Source organism: Vicugna pacos, chromosome 11 (assembly GCF_048564905.1).
Source record: "Vicugna pacos chromosome 11, VicPac4, whole genome shotgun sequence".
Lineage (NCBI taxonomy): Eukaryota > Metazoa > Chordata > Mammalia > Artiodactyla > Camelidae > Vicugna > Vicugna pacos.
This window is the reverse complement of record NC_132997.1, coordinates 72,930,884-72,954,263: the sequence shown is the minus strand read 5'-3', so window position 1 is coordinate 72,954,263 and position 23,380 is coordinate 72,930,884. Positions and strand designations below refer to the sequence as shown.

The 23,380-nt window shown below is 48.8% G+C and overlaps 1 protein-coding gene across 22 annotated transcripts in view; it reads left to right on the top strand.

The window, feature by feature from the left end:
• The window catches only part of SORBS1 (sorbin and SH3 domain containing 1), a 208,518-nt gene that overhangs the window by 107,282 nt on the left and 77,856 nt on the right, over positions 1 to 23,380 (top strand). For 8 of the 22 annotated variants that reach the window (XM_072971634.1, XM_072971629.1, XM_072971628.1 and 5 more), the window contains 4 exons: positions 818 to 946; positions 10,072 to 10,098; positions 10,223 to 10,335; positions 20,091 to 20,235. In XM_072971634.1, the coding sequence (XP_072827735.1) occupies positions 818 to 946; positions 10,072 to 10,098; positions 10,223 to 10,335; positions 20,091 to 20,235 (414 nt within the window). Of the gene's footprint in view, positions 1 to 817; positions 947 to 10,071; positions 10,099 to 10,222; positions 10,336 to 16,147; positions 16,511 to 20,090; positions 20,236 to 23,380 lie in introns of all 22 variants that reach the window. The other 14 variants (XM_072971619.1, XM_072971627.1, XM_072971625.1 and 11 more) reach the window with 4 other exon arrangements.

The window sequence follows — 23,380 nt, the reverse complement described above, 5'->3', positions numbered from 1 at the left end:
TGATTTTCCCGGAGGATGAACATCCAGATCTTTCGAAGCCTATTTTGAAACGCTTCTCAGTGCAATTCTGAAAGAGGACCTGGGTCTGTCATTAGGCCACTGTGAACTGTAGGAGAGGTCAGGACCCAGGGAAGGCTCAGCTGGAAGTGCAGCAAACTCTGTTCGTTGAAGAATTTTGAGTTTCTGGTCATTTTCTTTGGTGTGAATTTTCTCCATTAAGTTTGGAATGTGGCTCCATGGTTCGCCCGTGATCTTTCTCCCCAGGCAGCACATCCCTGTCTCACCACCTCAGGGAGCTTGACTTGCTGATACAAGAAGATTGTCTTCTGCTTTTTCCGTTGGAGAACTGCACGGGGCAGTGATTCTCTGCAGAACCACCACCTCGTCCCCTGCATTGCCAACTTGCTGCTTTATAAGAAGGATGGTGTGGGAGCTTGAAATCTTCCATAAGTTCTTTCTTGAACTATGCCTTACTAATTGGTCAGAAGTCTGCTCACCAACCTAAAACTTCATTTAATACAAGGAATCAACCGCTTCCATCTAGAAACGTTTACAGCTGACATTGTCACTCATACATTGACTCAGAACTCACTGTTGCCTCCATTTTCTCCTAACCTCATGTCAGGTAGTAAACATCCGCCAATGGGATTTGTCCCTCTCCACCGCCCACAAATTAGCCGTCATTGACCACAAGACCTTGCCTGTCTGTGACCAGGTTCCCCTCATTCCCCAGCTGTAACAAGTTGCTGGCTGGCTGTTGCTTTAATCCCCCGAGAGCCTTGGATTCACTCTTCTCTTCTGGGTCTTTCCTTTTCAGACACGGATCCTACAAAAATCTGCACTGGGAAAGGAGCGGTGACTCTCCGGGCCTCGTCCTCCTATAGGGAAATGCCGAGCGGAAGCCCTGTGAGCCCTCGAGAAACCCCACAGCATGCGGGGACACCAGGTGCGCTGCCCGGAGACTGGCGGAGGGGCTCAGAACCACGTGGGAAGGGTGGGAGGTCGTCAGCCACCTCCCGATTCTCCCAGGGGCCCCAGGGACCATCCTTTCCTTGTCCATCTGCAGCAGGTGGTGATCAGTGCCCTAAACTGACAGGTACTCACTTGCCTCAGGCAAAGGCACATAAGTGCCCACTTTATTTTAGCATGTTACTGAACATATGAGCAGAGCCCCCATTAAAAAGCCGGTGACTCTGCAGCCTGCATTCGGGAGGACAGAGATTTGGCACCCAGGGACAGCGTGGTGAGATGGGCTCAAGGTTAGGCTTCTCTGAGCCCATCCCTACATCTGGGAGCTGGGCTGTGACCATCCAGGCGGGGCTGGGGAAAGAGCCCAGGGAGACTGAGATGGGCAGGTGGCCGAATGGCCTCGGCTCCCAGGAGAGCAGGGAGGCCACCTAGCAGCTGAGGGAGCAGGATCAGGAGAGCATGTCTAAGGCCAGTGCCAACACGGAGGGAACAGAGACAAAAGAAGCTCACCTCCCCACCCCAGTCCATCATGCAGTGCCTAGAGTATGGTGTTGAGGTTGAGACCTGGGTCTTTGGAACCTGATAGATTGGGTTCATGGATTCATGTCCTGCTCCGCTACCTGGTGGCTGTGCAACCTTGGATGAGATAACTGCTCTCCCTCAACCCTAGTGAACCCATCTGCAGAATGGGGTTGATAATTGTACCTGCCTCATAGCATCATCATGAGGATGAAGTATGTAGGTGTCCTGCACCACCCCTGGTGGTGTGGAATGAGCTGTTAGTCGTTAGCTGCTGTTAGTAGGTTAAGACTGCAGTTGTTTCAGACTTTCTGGAGAGGACTTTCCATAGCCCAAGAGTTCTGGGACTTGAGAAGAGTAGACTTCGAGGTTTCATAGGCACAGTCAGCATGGGGTGGGGCAGCCCCTTCCCACCCTGTAGGGCAGTGGTTCTCATGCTTCAGCTGCATCAGAATCACCTGGAATAAAAGGACAGGTTCCCCGGCCCCAGCCTGGAGTTTTAGAATTTGTGATTCCCACCTGTACGTCAGAGGTGGGGTCCGAGATTTTGTGTTTCTGACAAGTTCCCAAGGAGCACGTTTGAAAGCTACTGCTGTAGGGGATGGGAGTTTCCTCCCGTCTTGAAAGAAGGAAATGAAGAGAGAAAAAGAATTGCAGTGATGGCCAATCCCATGGGACCAGAGCGGAAAGCAAGCGGGAAAACCCCTTTGGTACAGTGGAGGAGGGGGTGTTGTGGTAAGACTGAATTATGGAGGATGCAGATGGTCAGGGCCCAGCATCCTGGACACTTTCTTTCTGTCCCAGCCACCTATAACAGGTACCAAGGCAGGTGTCTAGGAACGAGGCCAGGCTTGGGTTGAACACCAGCCCTGTTCTGGTAACATCGGTCCCTGTGGAGGGCTCCTTTTCCCCTAGGCTCAGGGAAGGCATGGGTGGCCTCCAGCACTCCAGGTTCAAAGGAGCTGCTTGGCTCTACTCCTGAGCCCACACCTGACTCCTGCCCCACTACACTCTCATCTCCAGGAAAGGTGGGGCCAAGGAGTGGAGATCAAGTAATTTCTTCTTAAGATTAGCCTAATCCAGCCTCTCCGGGCCTAACTGAGAAGATGCAGCTCCCAAGCTGGAGGACCTCTGGGGAAGAGAGAATTCTAAGGGATACTTTAAAGAGAAAGACTGAAACGAAAAATAAATAAAATTAAAATAAAATAAAATAAAATAAAATAAAATAAAATAATAAAATAAATAAAATAAAATAAAATAAAATAAAATAAATAAAATAAATAAAATAAAATAATAACCAACAGCCTGATGGCCCAGAAAAATGACCTATCAACCGATCAACCATCTGGCCCTTCTTAACTGTTGAATGGGAGTGGTGAATGGAGGAGAGGGAGCCTTGAGCTCCCCCTGGTGGTTACAGTGAGGCACTACCATAGGACCCCAGCGTTGTTCTTTGCCTTGCCGTCTGTAGGCTTGCACTCCAGCAGTGTGCAGTGATTTGAGCACTTTAGGAAGCTCTCTCTAATCTCCAAATATTTCTGTATCTTATAAATTTATAGTAGCTAATTTAGATAAAAAAAGATCTTGTTTTAAAATGCATACTCTGATGAATCAGAGGGTAGCTATCAGTTATTCATACCTTACAGTAAATTAATCTTTGTAGACTAGTTTCCCCCTGGTAAATGAGACCATTGAGTCCACATCAGCAGACATTCATTCTGCATCATCTAGGTGCCAGGCATCACTGGGAGTCACTGGGAATTGTGATGAGGGTGGAGGAAGAGGGAGAAAAATTCTGAGTGTATTCCTTGAGAGCAGAAGGCAGTTTGTCCAGCAGGCAGGTCAGGTGTGGGCCCCTAGTCCGCTGCCATGCTTTCTGACGTGGATATGTCCCACCTTTGAAGCACATATGAAGTATGAGGGACTTGGGCGAGATGGTTTCCAAGCCTTTCTAGTTCCAAAATGCTCTGTGAACTTGGCATACAAGTTTGGGAATGAACTGAACACAAACAGAATCCTGTTCACTGGGGACAGATTCAGGATTGTACATTAGGGCAGTTTGGGTGGAAGGAACAAGCAGGGTTTGAGTAGAGGGAAAAAGAACACACCAATTAAGCGTACAGCTGGAATGAGTTAACCATGGAGGTGAGGTTTAGAGAGGAAGCGACTCCAGAGGTGAGACATTCAGGACTGGGGGTCTTACCCTCCTGGTCGCATCCTGCTGGCTTTTAACTATGGCGGGTCCATGTGTCTCCCCAGCCCTCCTCTCATCCCAGCCTACTTCCTCAATCTGAGCCTCTGGCCCAACATAACAGCCTGCTGGCCCCCATCACTCTCAAGTCTTGTCCTGGGGCCTTGACCAGCCTCATGAAAACAGTTTTTAATGTATTTACAAGCAGCCATGCCAACCTTGACCAAGAGCCCAGGTGTGAGGCAGGGAACGCCACTTGGCTCTTGTCAAAGATTGGGCATGCCTCCTGTCACCAGTGTCTTCACAGACAGTTCATGTCCAGTAGCGTCCAGCTCCCTCCTGTATCACCAGAGCCAGCGCCTGTCCCCAGCTGCTCAGTCTCCCTCCTCTCTGCCTTGCTTCCTGGCTTTACCACCTTCTTCCATCCCTGCAGGTCTCCAAGTTGCTAATCATTTGCCTGGACTGCCCAGCACCTGTGTCCTGCCCAGCACCTGTGTCCTGATTTCTTTCCTTATGTGGCCCCCTAACACCCACATTTCAGAGGTGTCCCCTATTTCCGGTCCTTTCTTCAGCTCCCTCATCCTGTGAGAGGTTGTCTGGTTCTTGAGTCACACAGTCCTCCATCAAGGCTCAGCTCTGCCACTTACTATCTTTATGATGTGGGCAGATTACTCAGCCTTGGAGAGCTCCAGTTTCCCCATCTGTCAGATGGAGATGATCTCAGTAGAGTCGTTGGGATTCAGTAGACTCTTTCACATCAGGATTTAGCACAGTCGGGCATGCAGAAGGAGCTCTTTAATGGTAACCATTCTAGTTACTGCAGAGCAGGAGGCCAGTTAAGGATTTGCAGTAATTTCTGTTAGAGGCTATAAGTGTGGGGGCAGTGAGAATGGAGAGGAGAGGGGCAGGTGAGAAATGCGTCTGGAAGGGTGAAATGGCAGGGCCGGTGCAGTGTTCCGGACACAGAGAGGTATGACTGTGTTGACCAGGAGGCGCCTTCCCCGGTTGACCAGGAGAACAAATGTGGCACTCATGGAGATGAGGGATTTACGAAGGGAGTTGAAAAATATGTTGAATTCCGTTTCTTGATGTGTTGAGTTTCTTGACAAGATAAGGTCTTCTAGAAGGAAGTGTCTAATAGGCATTTGGAGGTTTGGAGTCCAGGGTGTGGATCTGGGAGCCATCTGCATCCAAGTGAACACTGGGAGGGTGGAGATTCTCCCTGAGGTGGAGTGAGAAACGGAGCTCTGGGAATCACCCAGTGTACACCCAGCCTCCAGACTCCCGCCCTCCAGTGGTAGCTTGACTCTGGCCCCTGACTACCCTTCTGATCTCTGAATGTAGCCCTTGGTTTTTGGATTAGAACCATCTGGAAAGAAGTGTGGCGGTCTTAGTGCTGATTCCCTGTCTCTTATTCCTATTTCCTGATATCATAGCCTGGCCGGGTCTGGGGATTGGCCCTGCCGGTTCAGATGTGACTCCACCTGTGTCCCAGGTCAGGGTGCTTTTACTCAAGAGGAGACAGGGAGCCTGACCTGGGGGTGGGCGTGACACCAAGCTTCCTGCCTGGTATGGCCCGGAGACCATCAGTCCCTCTGTTTTGACTCACGAGCCAAAACCCAGTTTGACCTTTACACATTGTTAATTCGGTGCCAGTTGACTCCAGTCCTTCATGCCTGATTCTTGACTGCAAAGTTAGTTTTGGATGTAAAGATTCTTGGACCTGCAGTCAACTCATTTCCTCACGTTTGCTCTCCAAAAATGGCAAAAGCAAAAAGATAAGAAAATTGGCATTAAAACAGGCATTCCATACTCCCATTAACTAAGAGTCTTTTTCATGAGTTCATGTGTGAGAAAAAGGGCCAGATGAGAAGCAGTTGGAGGCGAAAGTCCCCACAAGAGAAGACCCTCACTATGACACCAACTGCAAGGTCCAGGGGTTCCCAAAACCACCCTCAGCGAGAAGGACTCAAGGAACTCACTGAAAGCTGTTATGCTTAGTTACAGCTTATTACAAGGAGAGGATTCAGATTAAAATCAGCTAGAAGAAGAAGTACACAACGTGGAGTCCGGGGAAGAAGCCTGGGGTTGTCATGGTCCTCTCCTGGGAGTTAGCTCCCAGCATCGCTGTGTGACCACATGCCCAGGATGGTGCCAACCAGGAAGGTCATCCAAGCTGTTGTGTCCAGAGTTTTTACTGGGGCTCTATTACATGAGTTGTTATTCCTGCCCAAAGGGCTCATCTCACTCCCCAGTCCACTAGGAGCTTGAGCTCAGATCGCCCACCCTCAATCACATTAGTGGTGTGGCACAAAGACGGTCCTCTCAGGATGGCATTCCAGTGGCTTAGGGATTAACTCCCGGAAGCTAGAGAGCAAAGGCCAGACTTCCTTGCGGGTGAGGATAAATTCCTCACCACACAGCATGGATAGAAATTAAACAAGACGTAGAGCGCTCTCAGACCCACTTTCCACACTTCTCCTCTGACTCTTGGATGCTCGACCAGAACACACAGATCTGACTCAATGGAAAGTATCCCAAGATCCCACGAAGCATCAGCAAGACAGCCTTCCAACAGACCGGCATGGACTCTGCACAGAATGAGATCAGGGGAAACGTGAGGAAGCTGTGGCCGCAGGCCAGGAAAGATTGTATATAAAGAACAGATGGAAGGAAAGATAAGGCAAAATGAAGTTTCCCATGGAAAGGCTCAGTCTCTCCAGGGCTGCAGAACCCATTCAGGACCCAGCTTGCCAAGGCCCTCCTCTGCCTTGGTAACTTTTATTGAAGGAGCACTTTGACATTCTCCCTAAGAGTCAATCATTAATGATTATGTAAACTTTCTTTCACCTGCTGCGCTCAGACACACAAGTGGCCCTGGGCTGCTACCAACCTTGAGGGTTCAGAAGACTAGGTAACAGATGGATGATGATGAAATGTCCGAAACGCAGCGCTTTTAAATAAGGAAGAGAAGAATGTTCAGAGAGGTCCTGGGAACTGCCTTTTGTGGGACAAGATAAGAGAACAGTTTTAACGACTTGGAATGAGAAGAAAAAGTGGGTTGATCTCCAAGATGCTCTTAAAGCAATTTATCAAATGGCAGTAGTTAACCACTCTGATTTCTTTGTCTAGGGAAATTTTTTTTTTACACTTTGGATTCTGCCCTTACTGAAGCACATGCTTTATGCCAGGTACTTCCACACAGTCCTCATGACTCCGGGGATAGATATGACCTCACTTCACAGGTGGGGCTAAGTCACTTGCTGCAGGATGTGCAGTGACAAGCTAGGACTCAAACTAGGCAGTCCGATGCCACGATGGCAGGCCCTCTATGGTACCTGGGGATTTGGAGGAACAAACTCCTTGCGACTTTCCACAAAATATCTATTTGCTGGTGTCACCAGAATAGAACCAACCCAACTGAGAACCAGAGAGGGGGCAAAATAATGTGCTCCCCCATCCATGTGCAGAGTTCACATCCTTTATTGCTTGCCTCTCTCTCAGAACCTATTGATACTTAGTGTGTGTAAATCTAATAATTTTGATAGGATGACTTGACAAAGCTGGACTGGGAATAACTTAGGAAGATGAGACAGTAAGAGTGACGGACACAGGGGAGGAAGGAGAACCCTTGTCATTGTGTCACCTAGTGTTTGAGGCCTGTGGGTGTGAGGAAGTCTCAGGGCCAGGGATCTGGAAGCAGGCACCAGTGAGTGTTAAAAATGGTCACTTTTAGAACACGTCGCAGACCTGACCTCCGGTATGTTCAGCAGCCCTGTGAGGTGTGCATAGGGCAAGGATTCTCTTTCACAGATGAGGAGAGTGAAGTCTAGGGTGACTAACAACTTGCCCTTGGTCACATAAGCCAGTATGTTGCACTAATGTAAAACTCAAGTCCTGTAAATTTCCCAGCTATGTAGTTGGGAAGAGAAGATAAGTATCTGGGAATTGTCCATAAGGGAGTGGCAGAAATGTGACAGGCAGCCTGCTAAAAGACTATACAATTGAAACATGTTATAAAAACTTTCTTTTAGAGGGGGAAGAAATTTGCAGAAATGGATGGTTTCCCAGAATGAAGATGCTTTTGAGTATTCATAATATATCAGTGATGATCAGTGTGCTTTGCGCGCTGAACCAGCTAGCAGCCTTCATATAACCTGGAGACGTGGTAGAAATGCAAATTCTCAGGCCTCTCTCATCTGAGCCAAAAACTCAGAGGGTAGGGCCTGGCAGTGTGTATTTTAACAAGCACCCCCAGTGATTCTGATGCAGCTAGACTACTGTTCATGGATGCAGATCACCTTTTGCCCTGCCTGGCCTTTGCTCTGACACCCCTTGGCCTCCACAACCTCTGGAATGTAGGCTCTGCTTTGTGGCTGATGGTGGGATGGGTGGCTGTGGGTGGTGGACAGAGAGCTACGCTTGATTCTGGAAACCTGTGCTGGCTGCTTTGTCACTTCCTGGCTGTGTGACTTTGGGCAAGTCAGTTGACCTGTCTCTTCATCCATGAAGTAGCCTGATTACCTGCCTCACGGACTTGTCGTGTACACTGAAATAAATACTAAAAGTCTGCAAAAGGGACTCATAGCGTCTGGCACTTAGGTGTTCGGTAAACATTTCTCAATCTCAACTAGACATCCTGAAAGCCCATCTCTGACCCCTGAGGGACCCACACTGACGTGGAGCTGAGTCGCAGTCCCCTCTTTCTGTGGGGTGAGGTGAGAGGAGGAAGTTAAGGGGCTGACTAGATGAGGGGCTGGCAAACTCTGGCACTTGGGCCAGATCTGGCCTATGCTTGCTTTTGCACAGCCTGTTAACTAAGAATGGAGTATATGTATATGTATGTGTGTGAATGTATATGTATTTATTTATCTATATACATAGATCTATAAATTTTTTTGGCTTGTGTTTAATTAGACTTGACCTTATGCTTTTAAAAGTGGAATCAATCAGAAGGCAAGGGTAGAGGGAAGGGAATAATTTGCTAATACTTTCCTTGTAAACTCGAACTCTTTGGAGTAAAGCAGGCTATTATTTACTGTTCACAAGGTTACTTCTGAGTTGCAACAAATCTTCCCTTTCCTCTCCCCTTCAATCTGGGCTGCCACAATCAGACAGAAAGCACGAGGATGCTTTCTTTTGCATCTGGGTTTATATTTATAAGAACTGAAAGAAAAATCAAAGAACATTGTATGCCATGTGAAAATTACATGAAATTCAGATTTCAGTTCCCATAAATAAGGATTTTTTGGAGCCCAGCCTCGCTCACTCACTCAGCATTGTCTGCGGCTGCTTTTGTGCTACGACAGCAGAGCTGAATAGTTGCAGCTGAGACCATATGGCCGTCAAAGCCCAGAGTATTTACTAACTGGCCCTTTATAGAAAAGGTTTGCTGACCCCTGGGCTATGTGGAAGATGGAGAACAGAGACAAGAGATGATGCAGAAGGTGATGATAAGTGACATTTACTGAGCTCTGCTAGAAACTGTGCTAAGCCTTACTCATGCATTACATCATTTAATTCTTATGACAACATGTATGAAAAAAACCATGTATGAAGCAGGCATATCATTACCCCCATTTGTCAGATGGGAAAACTGAGGCTTATAACTTGCCCAGGGTCACAGCCCATAGGTGGTGGTGGAGCCAGGATTTGAATTGAGGTCCAGCCGCCTTTCCAGCGGAGCTTGTAACCACTGTGCCCTCCTGCCTCGTGGTGCTGAGTGGATCAACTTAGGAGAGGCTTAGGGTCTCTGAGATGTGCCAGGTGAGGGACAGAGGGCAGGGTGGTAGCTGGCTGAAGGGAGACAGGGGGTCATTGGAGTGTGATGGAAACCCAGGGTGACGAGATTTTGAAATGTTCATGTGGCTCATTTAATGGAAAGAAGAAAGGCAGACAGGGAGAAAAAAAGCCCTTATCACAGCAGATACCTCCGGGCTTAAATCATGTTCTCCCAGCACCAGCGACCGTGGAAAAAGTGCTTATCGACACCTCCCTCTCCAGGCCTGTTAATTAGCCCAGCCTGCTAATGAGGGAGGTCATTCTGAGCCCACGTCAGGCTTAAAGAAGGGGAATGCGAGTTAGTGAGTCGGGACTGGACAGGGGAGTTGTGTGGCCTCGTTGTCTGTAAAATAAGAATGTCAAGAACAATTGTTTCTTCATTACTGTGAATGTGAGCCTTGTGTTTCCAAAGGTCAGCGCCTGTGAGCACATCACGGTTTAGAGTGGGTTCCTATGGTAATTAGGCCATCGTGACTGAGGGCATTTTGTGTCAGGCAATGGGGTGCTGGATTTTCGCCTTTCTGTGCAGCACATGCTTGTTTCCTGCAAATGTAACCATTTCTCTTTTTCCCCTTTTCTTCTTGTTTTCATCCTTTCTGCATCACGCGTAGTTCTGGAGTCAGAGAATTCCTCAGCAGGTATGCTTTGTCTTGCATCCTTTCTGTCCCTGCCTTCCACCTAGAACCCTTAAATTAGAGGGGGAACCAGGGAGTGTTCCTGTGAGTGAGGGGGTTCTTTTTTTTTTCCTCCCCTATCTCTCAGATGAGTGGAGGCTTTCTTCCAATGCTGATGCCAATGGAAACGCCCAGCCCTCTTCACTTGCTGCCAAGGGCTACAGAAGCGTGCATCCCAGCCTTCCTTCCGACAAGCCCCAGGTAGGCATGTGCCCACGGGTGGGCGGGGGGCTGTTCTTGAGTCTGTTAGCTTGCCCTTGTGACTTCCTGCTCGCCCAGCTGGATGCTGGACTAAGCTCTGAGGCGCACTTTTGGCTGACTCCGGAAGAGCCCTGGGAGGACCAGAGTGAGGGAGAAGCTGGGGTCAAGGGAAGCAGGCACATAGGATGAGGTTGCTCTGTACCAGGGCATCCAAAATATAAGCCCAATATTTTGTAGGTTTGAAACGTACGTGGAAATGTTCTGTAAGAGGGAATGCCAAGTCGGAAAAAGGTCTGAGCCCAATACTCAAAAGAGGAGTGCGCTCTTGTGTTTGTTCCTTTCATTTGCTGGAGTTGGGGCTGTAAGACTTCCAGCAACTCCATTCTTACAGATTAAGATCAGGTAGCTGTGGCCAGACCCTAACCTGGCAGCCTGGAAGCAGGCAGATGAATGTCAAAGTGGCAGTATGGCGGGGTCTACACTGCCTAGCGCTGCCCTATGGAAGAAAATCCCCGAAGTTGTCCAACTTGGAGCAGGAATAGTTGTGCTTCAGTTTTTCCCCTGAGTTGTTTTCCTCCTCTTTCTTCCTTCCCCGCCCTGTTGCTACTTTGCCATTTTGACAAAAGAAATAGACCCCGTTTTAATTCGGATGATCTGTGAAGAGGGTTTTTATGTAGAGGAGTACCATCCATGGAACAGAGCAGTCTTTTCTTTTAAAAAGAGCAGTGCTGCTCAAAACATGTGGCAGAAATGTGTGCCTTGTGCAGGCCACCTCCCTGCACCTCCATCCTGTGCACATGCTCCCAGAACTCACAAGGAGCCCAGGCCTTCCTGGTTCTCAACCCTCCTTCTCCGAGGATCCTCCGGGTTCTGCTCCTGAGAACATAAAATTGCACTGATCCCTGGAATGAAACCGAGTCAGAGGTGACGCCTTCCTTCCCCTCCGCAGACCCCCGTATCCCCAGGCTTAGAGGAGGTTGCAGAATCGTCTGCCTTGTGTGCTGAGGCAGGACCACGGAGCATTGCCACCTCTGCCGTGGCCTGCGTCCCTTAGCCACTGCCGTGTGCACGCAGGGCCGCTGGTCAGAACCAGGAGCTGTGAAGGTGCCTGGCCTCCTGAAGTCCTTGTTAGACTCGGGGACGTGGGCTGTCAGTGTCCTAGTAAATGACGTGCCGTAGTTTTTCCATTTATAAGACCTTTCCCAGCATCTGCCAATGGCAGACACACGTCCTCCTCAGTGCTCTCAATAATGGATCCAATTGGCTCTCTATCCTTGTTAGGAAATAATGCTGATTAATTCAAGGCAGATGCAGAAGGACATCCTTTTCCACTGTCAGGGACCTGGCCCAAAGGGTAACCCACTAATTCCTTGTGGCCTCTGAAGTAGCTTCTCTAATAGAGAATTTTAACAGCATATGAAGTAAGTAAAAACCCCCTTTAAATACATTTACTTATGGTAACTTTCCTGAGTGTTTGTTGCGTTCAGGTCCCCATGTGAAGTGGTGCCCTCCAGGAGTTTGTAAGGGTGAGCTTCCCAATTAGAATGATCATCTTGTAATACCGCCTACGGATGGTGGGTGTGTTTTCTTCTCTGTCACTATTGGAGAATCTTCTTTTTACTGGAATGTCTTAAAGGACGCCTGGTAAATTGCTGATGTAGAGATTTGATTCTGAATATTCAGTGTAAAACCGGCCATCCAACCGTTGAGAAGCTTTAGTTACGCATTACCTCTGGGATGTGTTTTCTGAATGCAAAAGTGACTTCTTGTCCTTGTCGCCATTGCCGGGGCTGTAAGTATACCCTGGCTCAGACAAGGCCACGGAGGGCTGGGCTGGTGACTGCTCTGGCTTGGTTTCAGATGAGGACAGCTCGCAGACCCCTGCGGGCCCACCATCTCCTCACAAGGACTGAGTTGGAGTCCAGGAGACTCACGGGCCAGCAGGGAATCCATTCTCCCATTGCCCTTCTCTCTCACCTCCAGTGACAGGGACCAGGGCTTCCCTCTCTGACAGCATCCTCGTGGTGGTCCCACAGGGAGGCAGGAGCTGGTACTTTCTGAAACTGCCCACACTAGGAACATATCAGATTCTTCAAGCAGCCCCACTTGTTCACTGCCCTACCTTCTAAAAAGATAAATGGAATTTCATTAGTACCCACCTGGGGAGAAATGCCAGCTGCCTGTGGGGTCCCCACAATATTTACAATAAAACAGAAAGGAGTTCCTGCCATGTAAAGGGACTGTGCCTACCCTCCTCCTTCTTTAGGGCTAAAAGAAGCCCCAGGACAGGAAGGCCTTGGCTCTGGGTGTGTTATCAACACTCTGGGGAAGTTCTCTCTCCAGGGTCAGAGCCCTGGGAAGACTCAGGCCTGATGTAATGCAGCCCTGACACCTTACATGGCCATAGCCAAATTAAGTTAAAAACTCATTAAAATCAATTTCTGTCTTTGGACGAGAAGCAAACCACATGGGGGGCGCTTGAGCTCAAAGGAAGAGTAAATCTGAACCTAACTCAAAATTGCCTTTTATTTACCTCCCTGACAACCATTATCAGCTTACCCGCAGTCCCTTTGGTGCGTCCTAGTTCAAGTGTTTTGTTTCTAGAGGGCAGCGTTTTAGTCTGTGAACACACTCCAACCTTCAGCCTAAGTTCACTGAAACCAAGAGAGCACGTCTGCAAGGCCTTGCTCCTGACTGCTGAAAACACATTTCGTGTAACTTGGAAACTGAGTTTGCCAAGGGACAAGGTATTTACTGTCTCTGGGTTGATATTCTAGTCCAGACTCATACTTTATTCTCACGTATTCACCTTTGCTAATGTCTCTTCCTCTTGCTGTCTCTGCACGCCACAGAAAAATAAAAGTAAAATGCAAAACAACCCCAAAGTAGACCCACACCCTTGCACCTTCCCAGTTTTGGGTCACAATCCATTTACCACTTATCAGCCAGACTCTAATAGACTTTACCTGTGCAACTCAGTGGAAGCTGCTGGTTTCCTCCTTGTAGTGAGCTATCTTTACAGCAGTGAGGAGAATCTAGGCTTCTCGGCTTAGGCTGCTGTAACAAAATATCAAAGACAGGTGGCTTAACTGACAGACATTTATTTCTCACAGTTCTGGAGGCTGCGAAGTCCAAGATCAAGGCGCCAGCCTGTTGGGTTCCTAGGTAGGGCTCTCTTCCTGGTGTGTAGGCAGCCACCTTCTCACTGTGTCCTCACCTGGTGGAAAGAGAGCATTCTGGTCTCTCTTCCTCCTTTTACAAGGATGCTAATCCCCTCCTGGAGCCTCACCCTCGTAACCTCGTCTAACTCTAATCACCACCCACAGGCCCCACGTCCAGGTGCCATCACTTGGGATTAGGGATTCCACTTATGAATTTTGGGGGATACACATCCAGTTCATAACATCAGGAAAATAAACTTTCCTTACGGTCTCATCCCCAGTTGAGCCGTAGGTGACAGATGGCTGTCCTTAAAATGAGATCATCTGTAGAGTCACCCCATTTCCTGACCTTTGGCCCCACTGAAACCCAAGGAGAAGCTTGGGGCTGTGTTGAGGGAGAGGGAATGAGAAGAGAACTACAGTTTTGTAGCTCTGAGCCTGGAACTAGAGCTTTGGGCTTAACCCGGGAGCCTGAGGCTGACCACCCTCTCCTAGGATTGCCTGTGCCTGGTGGGCTGGCTGGGAATGGGGAACAGGCTGGAATTTGGTAAGCCAGGCACAGTACAATCCAGCCGGCCAAATTCCTCATTGCCTGCTCCCTGTGTTCTGGGTGCATCAAAAATGGGAGACTACGTGCTTTTAATCTCATGCTTGTCTTCCTTCTAATAATGAGTTCCATGAAATTGTTTCCTTCAAGAAAAGAGCACATGTGGCTTCTAAGTTCTTAGTGTTCTCTTCTTGGTGAGCTTTAATTTGTTATGCTTGTGGAACTGACTGCTGACTCGTAGTGATTCAGTTGAGGCTTCTGTTTCCTGTGAATGCAATAAGGATGATCCTTCCAGTTCCTCGTTTCCTAAGGGAAAAGAAGGATGCACACTCAGGAGTTTCAGTGAACTTAAACTTTTAAAGCTAAAGGCATAAAGAGGAAAAGCTTTGAGGAAAGGTGATGGGAGAAGATTGGGGTCTCAGAGACTCCCTCCACTGGCTCTGGGCCCCTGGGTCCCCTCCTTCAGTCAGGGGTCTCTGAGGGTGGGGGTCAACCCCAGACTGGTGTCCAATTGGCTTAGCACCTGGCTAAGCACTCAGGCTCCCTGGGATGCAAAGGAGAGTGAAGCCTGCCTTTCCAGGTGAGTATAATTCAGCCCTTGGCTTTACCCAGAGGAGAAATATATGAGCTACAAGCTGAGGATTTGCTTGAAAACATATCAAGACTTGTTTTTTACTTCAGATCGTGTTGTGCTGCTGTTTCTAATGGTCGTCCTTCTTTCCATTTCCCCTCCTCTTTCTTTTTATCGTGTCTTTAAAATAATACCAAAGGTCCTCTCTCCCCCACGTCGTCCTCCTCACCCTATGGAGGACCGCTTTGCATGGCAGTCCCCCAGCACCCACAGCCCCTACAAGGACTCCCTCTACCTGAGCTCACCCAAGCCTTACATCCCGCCCAGCACCCTCAGCCAGCAGAGCCCCTCACGACCCCAGCTGGTCCCTGTCGCCTTGGCAGCCAGATCAGCCCCCAAAGGTGTGCCACATCCCAGGCCCCCGCTTCCGGGTTCCACGTTCCCCGGCGCTTCGGCCCAACCCCAGCAGCGCTATGCAGCCGCCAGGACAGTTGAGAGAGAGAATGTGAGCTCTAACCCACGTCATGAGGCAGTTGGGAATAAAAAGGTCAGCAGCTTATATGTACCTTGTTTATCGCACAACATTCGCCGGGTGGCATCGGAAAGCCTCTCCCTTGTTGCACGTGACCCAGCCAAAGGCACTCCCTGGGAAGCTGCAGGCACTCGAGCACCGGCGCCCAGCCTTGTCTCCCACACCGCCGGCACAGGAAGGCCACCCTCTGCTCCTCCTCCTGACCCTCCCAAGCTATTCTTTGACATCCGTAAAGATGCCGTTAACCGTGGCAGGAGTCCTTCCCTGGGGACTCAGTCTCCGTTCCCAGATGCAGTGAGACCACCTGTGCTAGGCCCCCAGGTTACCTCTGATCCCGAAAACCGGAAGAGAAAAGAGCCTTACCTTTTGCAGCCGTGGTGTCCAGCCAAGGCAAGGAACTAGGAATGTTTGTGTGTCTTCTACACCGTCTCTTTCGAAACTCATGCGAGCAGCTCGTTTGTTTTCTGGGCCGCCCCACCCTCCCTTCCTCGTTAATACTGCTGCAGCTTGGGTCCTGAATTCTCTCTAAACATCTCAGCACAGTCCTCTCCGTCTGCCCCCTCTCTTTTCTGTAAATACGTAAGTACGCTGGAGCGCGGAATCCGTAGACTAATAGTACGGTGAGATGTTCTGTGTTATGTCTGTCTTATAACAAGGTGCCAGAGGAATTGTATTTACTCCCAGGCTTTCAGGCTCTGCAAGTGGTTTGGGGGTTAAACACAGCCTGCCTGCCTGTTCTGTTCTCTCTTTCTCTCTCTCTAAAGTGTTAAAAGGATTCAAAAATAGATGGATGGAAAGTAAACTTGGATGGGGTTCTCTCTGTGTCATAGAGTGTCAGGAGGCCAGCTGGCTAGCACTGATTGTCTCATGTACTCTGAGGACAGAGCACCGATTAAATGTTTCTCAGAGTACACCATTGCATGTCCACTCTCGACTTTAAATGTGGAATTCCTTCTTCCCTGCCGTACCCCTTTACATAACGACCCCCTTATTTCCTACAGGATGCCACGTCCTCCAGCCCAGCCCAGCCCGAGGTCATAGTTGTCCCTCTCTACCTGGTTAACACTGACAGAGGTCACGAAGGCACTGACAGACCCCCGGCATCTCTGGGGCCGCCCGGCCCCCCAGTCCCGGCGACCACCCCCGCCGGCTCACCTCTGGCCTTGCCGACTCTAGATGATTTCATTCCCCCTCACCTGCAGAGGTGGTCCCACCACAGCCAGCCAGTCCGTGCTCCTGGCTCCTTCCCTCCCGCGAGCCAGACGCCACCATCCTTCTCACCACCGCCTCCGCTGGTCCCTCCGGCGCCCGAGGGCCTCCGCAGAGCCGCGGAGCCTGGCCTCAAGGGAGCTGTTTCAAGTACCGTAAGCTTGCTGGATCCCCTCCCTCACAGCTTTCCTGACTGTCTGCTCCCGGCAGTAAAACCACCACCACAACAACAGCAAAACCAAAAGGCCCTTTCTCGCTGAAATACTGAGTTCTGAGAGAGATGTAGGCTGCCCTGTGCTTGTGTGATGACCAGAACCGTGTTTGCTTTCACTAGAGCATGCCTGCCCTGTGCATTCCGTGGGCCTCTTGTGGCTGTTCACCCGCCTCTCAAGACCCTCTTCCTCTCTGTCCTGTTCCAAATGCACGTCTTCCTGCAGAGCAGACCGCCTCCGTGGCCTTTCCTTTGGCTAGCTGCCCCTTCGTAGACCAGGCAGATGTAATGTGGAGAGCTGAGGAAGGCTGGAGAATTGCCTGGAAAAGTCACCAGCAGGCATGGTGCTAACCGCTTCTCCACCAGGGAGCAGGGAGATTCTAGGGAGGAAAAGATTCACTCTTGTTGATCTTGCAAGTAAGCGAACTCTTTTATATACAGCAATGGCAAGGACTGGGTTTTAAACAGAAAGAAAGCTTAATTGAGTGAATGGTTATAAAAGTTTGGTACAAGTGTTAGCACTGTTGCCTCCAAAGGCAGAAAAGTTGCTGGGGCCCCTGCGTAGTGGCTGCCAGGAGCCTTTGTGGCAAAACAGCACCCCAGTGGTCGTGGTCGTGGGAAGTTGGAGCATCTTGATGCTTGATGTCCTGTCCTGTAAGGGGCAAGTCCCCAGCATAGTGAGAAAGCCCAGGAGCTTTAGAGGAAAGGCTAAGTCAAAGGACTCGGTCTGTTGTCCCCTCGGGAGCCCTGGGAATTGAGAGTGAAAGCAGCTCAGTGTGAGTTGTAAAGTGGAGCTGCCTGAATCTGTCAGGGCTGTGGGGTGCAGCAGGGCTGAGCACATAAAAGTTCCTATTCCGGTGCTCGGAACAGAGAGTGCCCAGTAAACGTGAGCTGTGGTGCCAGGGACTTGCCCTACAAACAGGCCAGAGTCCTTCAAATATGAGTAACTGGCTAATTAGCAATCAGTCATGAGTACCTCCCATATTCCAGGTATTCTGCTAGATTCTGTGGGCACAAGCGCGAACAGAGGATTTATCTCAGTAGTGAATTACTGCTCAAGATTAGTGTGCATGGGATTGTCTGAGGTTGTACTGCTAGAGTTTCTGGTTGAGTGGGTGTGAGGAGGGGCCTAGGGACTGAAACTGGGTAACAGGCATTCTGGGAGACTCTGATGCTGAGAATCTGTGGGCCACATTTTGAGATGTAGTGACTTAGCGGGTCTTGCAATTGGCTGATGGAACTAAACGTTCATTGACATCCCTCCACGCAAAGAGATATACTTACAAAACTGGCTCAGAGGGCTCATTAAACTGAAGCCCGTCATGCAGAAAGCAGGAAGGAAACTTTTTTTTTTTGACTTGTAAGAGAAATTACTCCCAGGCCACCAGGCTAGAGAAAGGCTACATCCTCTTCTCAAATCATAGATATAGCATGACGCAGTTAGGTGAGGACCTGGCCAGATGTGGCCAGGGGCTTAAATATCCTAGTTTAGAGCTTTTTGCAACTCAGCTCTGTTGAAGAAAATTGCTAGGTGGTTCACTGATACCCTCTTCTCACCTCAGCTCAACTCATATGTGACTTTAGATACCACTCTTGTTTTGAAGAGTTCAGGCACAGAATGTTTCTCTAGAGCAGCGTGTAAAGCAAGTCTTGTTTTTAGTGCACCATCATGAGCAGTGTTCTCGTGTACCCACACTTGGTCATTTATGGGGATCTAGATTTTCATGTTGAGTTTGTTGCAGGTGTGCCCAGACGGATCATTTGGGACAGTGTCCTCAATGTCTCAAACCTGCCTGGTCAGCCTGGTACAGACTTCTCAGGAGGGACTTCATTTGGCCCCATAACTTCTGGTTTGGCCCTGGATACAGAGTAAGAGGTGAAAAAGGAAACTGCTTGAGTGACAGTTGTCAAGAGCAGGAGCCCCTGTGGGTGGCGGCCAAGCCACCAGTTGGTATCTGCTTCACCTGCAATGACTGGAGAGTAAGAGGGAAGGAAATTCGTGTTCATTGATCCCGATTCTTTTAGTCAATAGCCATTTTTGTGATGTTCCAGAAATAAGACTTAAATGCTGGAATAAAATTTGTAAGATGCTTAGTGTTCACCTGCTGCATCCAGGAGTTTATAAAGAGCTGTCTGCCTGATTTTTGTGTGTATCTTGGCAGTTTTCATTGTTATGTCATTTGTCTTTATTACATCACTTTGAAGGTAAATTAGGATAAGTGTATATTGTTTTCCACTTTACAAAAGGAAAAACACAGAGATAAGACACTTTTATACAAGATTATATTGTGCCTCTGGAGTCTTGGGACAAGGTTTCATTTACTAAACTGAGCTGCCACTCGTAACTGACAGCTGTGACATTAGGGCACTTTCAGAAGAGGTGGGCTGACCAAACCAGTGTTTTTAAGGAAGCCCCTACTGTGTGTCAGGCACTGTCCCGGGTGCTGACACTCACATCCTCTCTTTTGATGGGCACGTGTTGTCTTGCCGCAGAAATTGTTCAGAAACACCTTTGCTGGTTGACGGCTCCTGTCACTCATGTGGCATTGTGCTAGATGCAGGGGGAAGAGGCGGGTGGGGGGCGTGGCCCTTGTCCTGCAGGTACGTGCAGGGCCGGGGCGGCTGATCTCTGCTGGGCATACTGACTGCTTTGAGCTCTACTCTTATCTGGAAGGTAATTCTGTCTTGTTTTTCGAACCTTTTAAGAATGACATTCTGGCTTTAGGGTAAATTCCAAAATAGAAGCTTTACAAAATTTATAGGTATGATAGAGGAAGCTGTCTGCATATCCTTGCTACATTTTGAGGTCTTCATGACTTTAAAAGGCTGGCATTATTCTCATCATGCAGATTATAATGTTAGTATAGTAGTAATTTTATTGGTATTTCTGGCAGAGGCCTCAGGATTTTGAAGTTAGGACTTTGACTTCAGAGATCTTTGTCACTCAATATTGGAGTGAAAAAAATGTCACAGTGGGACAGGATAATACCCAAATCTCAGAAGCAAGTTGCTAGTAAGTTCAGTGATGTAGATACTATAAGTAACTTTCCAAGAGTTCCAATGCTCGGCTCTTTTCTGTTCTTACATCGAAGGCTTCATGTCTTCACATTGTCTCATGTTTCTTTAAACAAGTGTACTAAACTTTTCCTGATTTTCCCCGCAATTAAACCAGCTCTCATCCTCAGATTGCACTGAGAATTGCATGAGTTTTGCATGTTATGCTACTTTGATTTGAATTTGCTTTTTCAGTAACTGGATTGATCCACAGCTATGACCAGGTGAAAATAATGAATGACGTTGCTGAGACCGAGTAACAGTTCACCTTCCTTCTCTCCCCTTACTAATACCAACAAAGAAAATAGACATTGCAGATTAAACTTCTAACTGGAATTAGTATGTCTCACTCGTTACATTTCTTTTTATAATTGAAGTCCTCATAAAGCTTTAAATCTCTTCTTTTTAAAGAGCATCACCTCCAGGTTTCCTGTAGTTACAGTAAGTGACCGTGTGTGTTTTCTTTTCAGGACTCAAGTCCCCCACTAAATGAAGTCTCTTTGTCCCACGTTGGAACTGATTCCCAAACCTCTGCACAAGTGAGCAAGCCACCATCTGCCTACCCCTCCACGACAATCGTCAACCCCACCATCGTGCTCCTGCAGCACAACCGAGGTAAGGGTTCTGCGCGGGGCACCCCACCCCCAGCTCGCTGCAGCCCACATAGCTGTTCTGTGACATCTGGGGCGAGAATTCTGCCAATCCACAGAATTTTTCATAAATCCCGTTCTTCCCCGAGGCCACCTGCCCCAGTTTGCTCACTGCCACGGCCCACAAAGTGGATCACAGCCACAGACAGAGGCCCCTGATCGGGGGTGATGTGAGGTCTCTGAACAAGTGAACAGGTGGTGTGTGTGTCCCTGAAGATTCAGTTTTCCTCAGATGGGAGCTCCAAAAAAGAAAGGAAAGACAGGAAGGGAAAAGTCTGTGCCTTAATTCCTGTCATGAGGATTCTAGCTGGAGCTGTGCTGGGACGATCCAGGTGCAGTCATACCTCTTTTAAGTGCTGTCCTAAACCCTGTAGTTCTGTGACATGAATTCTCTAGAAAGCAAAAATTTGAGTACCAAAAATTTTAAAAGAAGAAAACCTAGTGGATGGGAAATGTTCTAAAATAGAAAATGTGGTTTTGTATCTCTCAAACGGAAGCTTTTGAACTTTTTCTCAGTGACTCACAGCTTCATTCTCCCCAGGAGTTGCTGCGCTGGGCCCTCGCTCAGGGGCTCCCTCTGGGGACTTGGGGATGGTGTGGCTCTCTGCCCCTTACGCTGCGCGGCCCCAGGCAGCTCGGCTGAGGGTTTCTGTGTGTGTTTTCTAGAGTTCCTCTGGCTGCTTCTGGTTGGTTCTTCCCTTTCTCTGAAGGGGCATCTTAGGGGAAACAGTGCTTTGAAGTAATCATTGTGTATATTGAGCATTCTGCTTTAAAATTCCAGAAGGTGGTTCTAGGTCCAAGTTTTCCTTTTTGGAATTCCAGAGAGGAATACACCTCAGAAAAATCCTTTGCAGTGTGACATGTAACATTTTCAGGCTGTTTCCTAGTGTAGAAAGGGTTCTTGAGTCTTAATTCCAGAGAACAGTAGCAGTTTAATTATTTTTTTCAGAGCTCAGAGCTCGGCACCAGATCTTCCTTTTCTTGACTCCCTGCTCGCCTGCTTCACAGTTTCCTTCCCCTCTCCTCCCCTCCCCTCCCCTCCGTATTAACTGGGATGAGACTGGAACTGGAGTCTATTTTTAATTGTTTTCCATATTAAATGGAGTTTTCTATTTCCTGCCTCTAACTTGAAAAGCAGATGAATGAAACTTTTTCTCACTTAGTCTTCCCACTCAAATCTTAGTTATTTCAGTAATTTTATTTTTCCATTTTGTGTGGCTCCCACATTCATTTTCACCCATCAGTCTGTATTCTTCAAAAATAAAAGGGTCCCCCCCCACACTAATCTGTGTAAGAGCCCCTTCTCCTTGCAGCCGTGCCGTACCCCTTACTGGCAACAGCTTTCTCTGCCCAGAAAGTGTCCATAAAGCAGGACAAAGTGAAGTTTTGGTTCTCTGTGAACTTCTTTATGACTCATCTTTAAAAAAAAAAAACCCAGACCCACTCAAAAAGAAGCAAGTTAGTTCCCAGAAGGAAAGGCAGTTTTTCTAAAGATGGGATTTAGTCCCAAGGCCACTTGGTTTTTGGGAAATGCCAAGAAGTGTACTGCCAGCTGCTCCTGGTGACACCTAGCGAGGCATTTTTAGGGCATAGAAATGCCCGTAGCTCCTTTTTGTTTCTTCCCTGAACAGATGAGTTCTTCTTATTTACCCAAATGTCTTTGGTTTTTGCCTTTCTCTTTGGTCCAAGTCCTGCCCTTGGGTTTATACATCAGAATTCTGCAGCCTGAATCACATTTCCTTCAGAAAAGGGTTCAAAGTACATTAGTTTTTTGGCATTACAAGGTAGCTTCCCATAAAGAGCAAACCGCCTGCTTCCTGAGTGGGGGTGGGAGGCGCGTGCAGGAAGAGTCGAGGATCCCGGCCTCAGATCACTGATCATCAGCGGGCTGTGGGGCAAGTGTTTTTGGCTTCACTTTGGAGTTTACCCAACCCGGCAGCCCTGCTTTGCCTCACAGACAGTACCCGTAAAAACAATTTCTTAACTATTGCAAAGTCTCCTGAGGGAAAGACAACTCTACTCCACTTCTAGAATTCTAGTTTAGTCATCCTGAAAAAGACTCCCTTTTGTTCCTGCCTGGGCTGCCCCAGGGCACAGTGTGACAGTAACCCTGTCTCCCCAAGCCAGCACCCCCGACACACACACTGCAGACAGACGGAGGCACCCAGCCCCCAGCCTGGCTCTGACAGCTCCAGCCCTCCCTCCAGAGCTTTCTGTCCCACATGTGTTTGAGGGCAGATGGTTTGTGATCAGCCTTGGGGGAAGAAGATTTGAATCAGAAAACTCTCAGGACTTAAGGTGCATGGGTGCTCTAGCTCGGAGATTCTGGGTCTTTAATGTGCATAGAAACCTGGGAACCAGATTCAGGAGGCGCTTGGCGGAGAGGCTTAGGGGAGAGGTTCTGCATTTTTTCAGCAACCTCGCAGGGCATGTCTGTGGAGAACAGGAGCTTCATGGTCGGGTGAGATGATCTGGGGACAACCCTAGGGGTGCTGATTTCTAACTTTGCTGAATAACACTCCTGAAAAACTGCTATGACCTACATTGCACACATCTCTCTATGAAAGAAAGGCTGTTCCACACCTCAGAAGTGGGACACAATGTAGTCTTTTCAGGTGAAGATATTTGCCTTTGATTGCTGGGGAAGGCCTTGCCTCCGGCTTGGAGAATAGCCTTTGGGAACGACAGATCCACTGAGCACTTTGACTTAACAGACAAGGAAACTGAGGCTGAGAAATTATGTGATTGGGTAGTGCTGTTTGGCAAGTTGCTGGCAGAGCCAAGCCTAGGGCTCTGCCGGGCTCCTGTGGTCCAGCCGGTGCCAGCGTCACCCACGTGCCCGACGTGGACAGGGCCGCTTCCGCCAGCTGTGAGCGCCCCCGTGGCTCTGTTTACTTCTTGCCCGCATTGGTTCTGGAGGGAGGGTGGGGACGCCGCCAAGGAGCATGATGACGGCACCCATGGGCTGGCAAGTGCTCTGTTTTTATCGATGTGGCTGCTTTATATTTAGCAGCTGTGGAAGGTACAGGTCGTTTTTGTGCTTATCCCAAAGCACGTACACACAGAACCCTCTGGAGGAGGTGCTGGCCGCCCCTCTTCCAGAGTGTCCA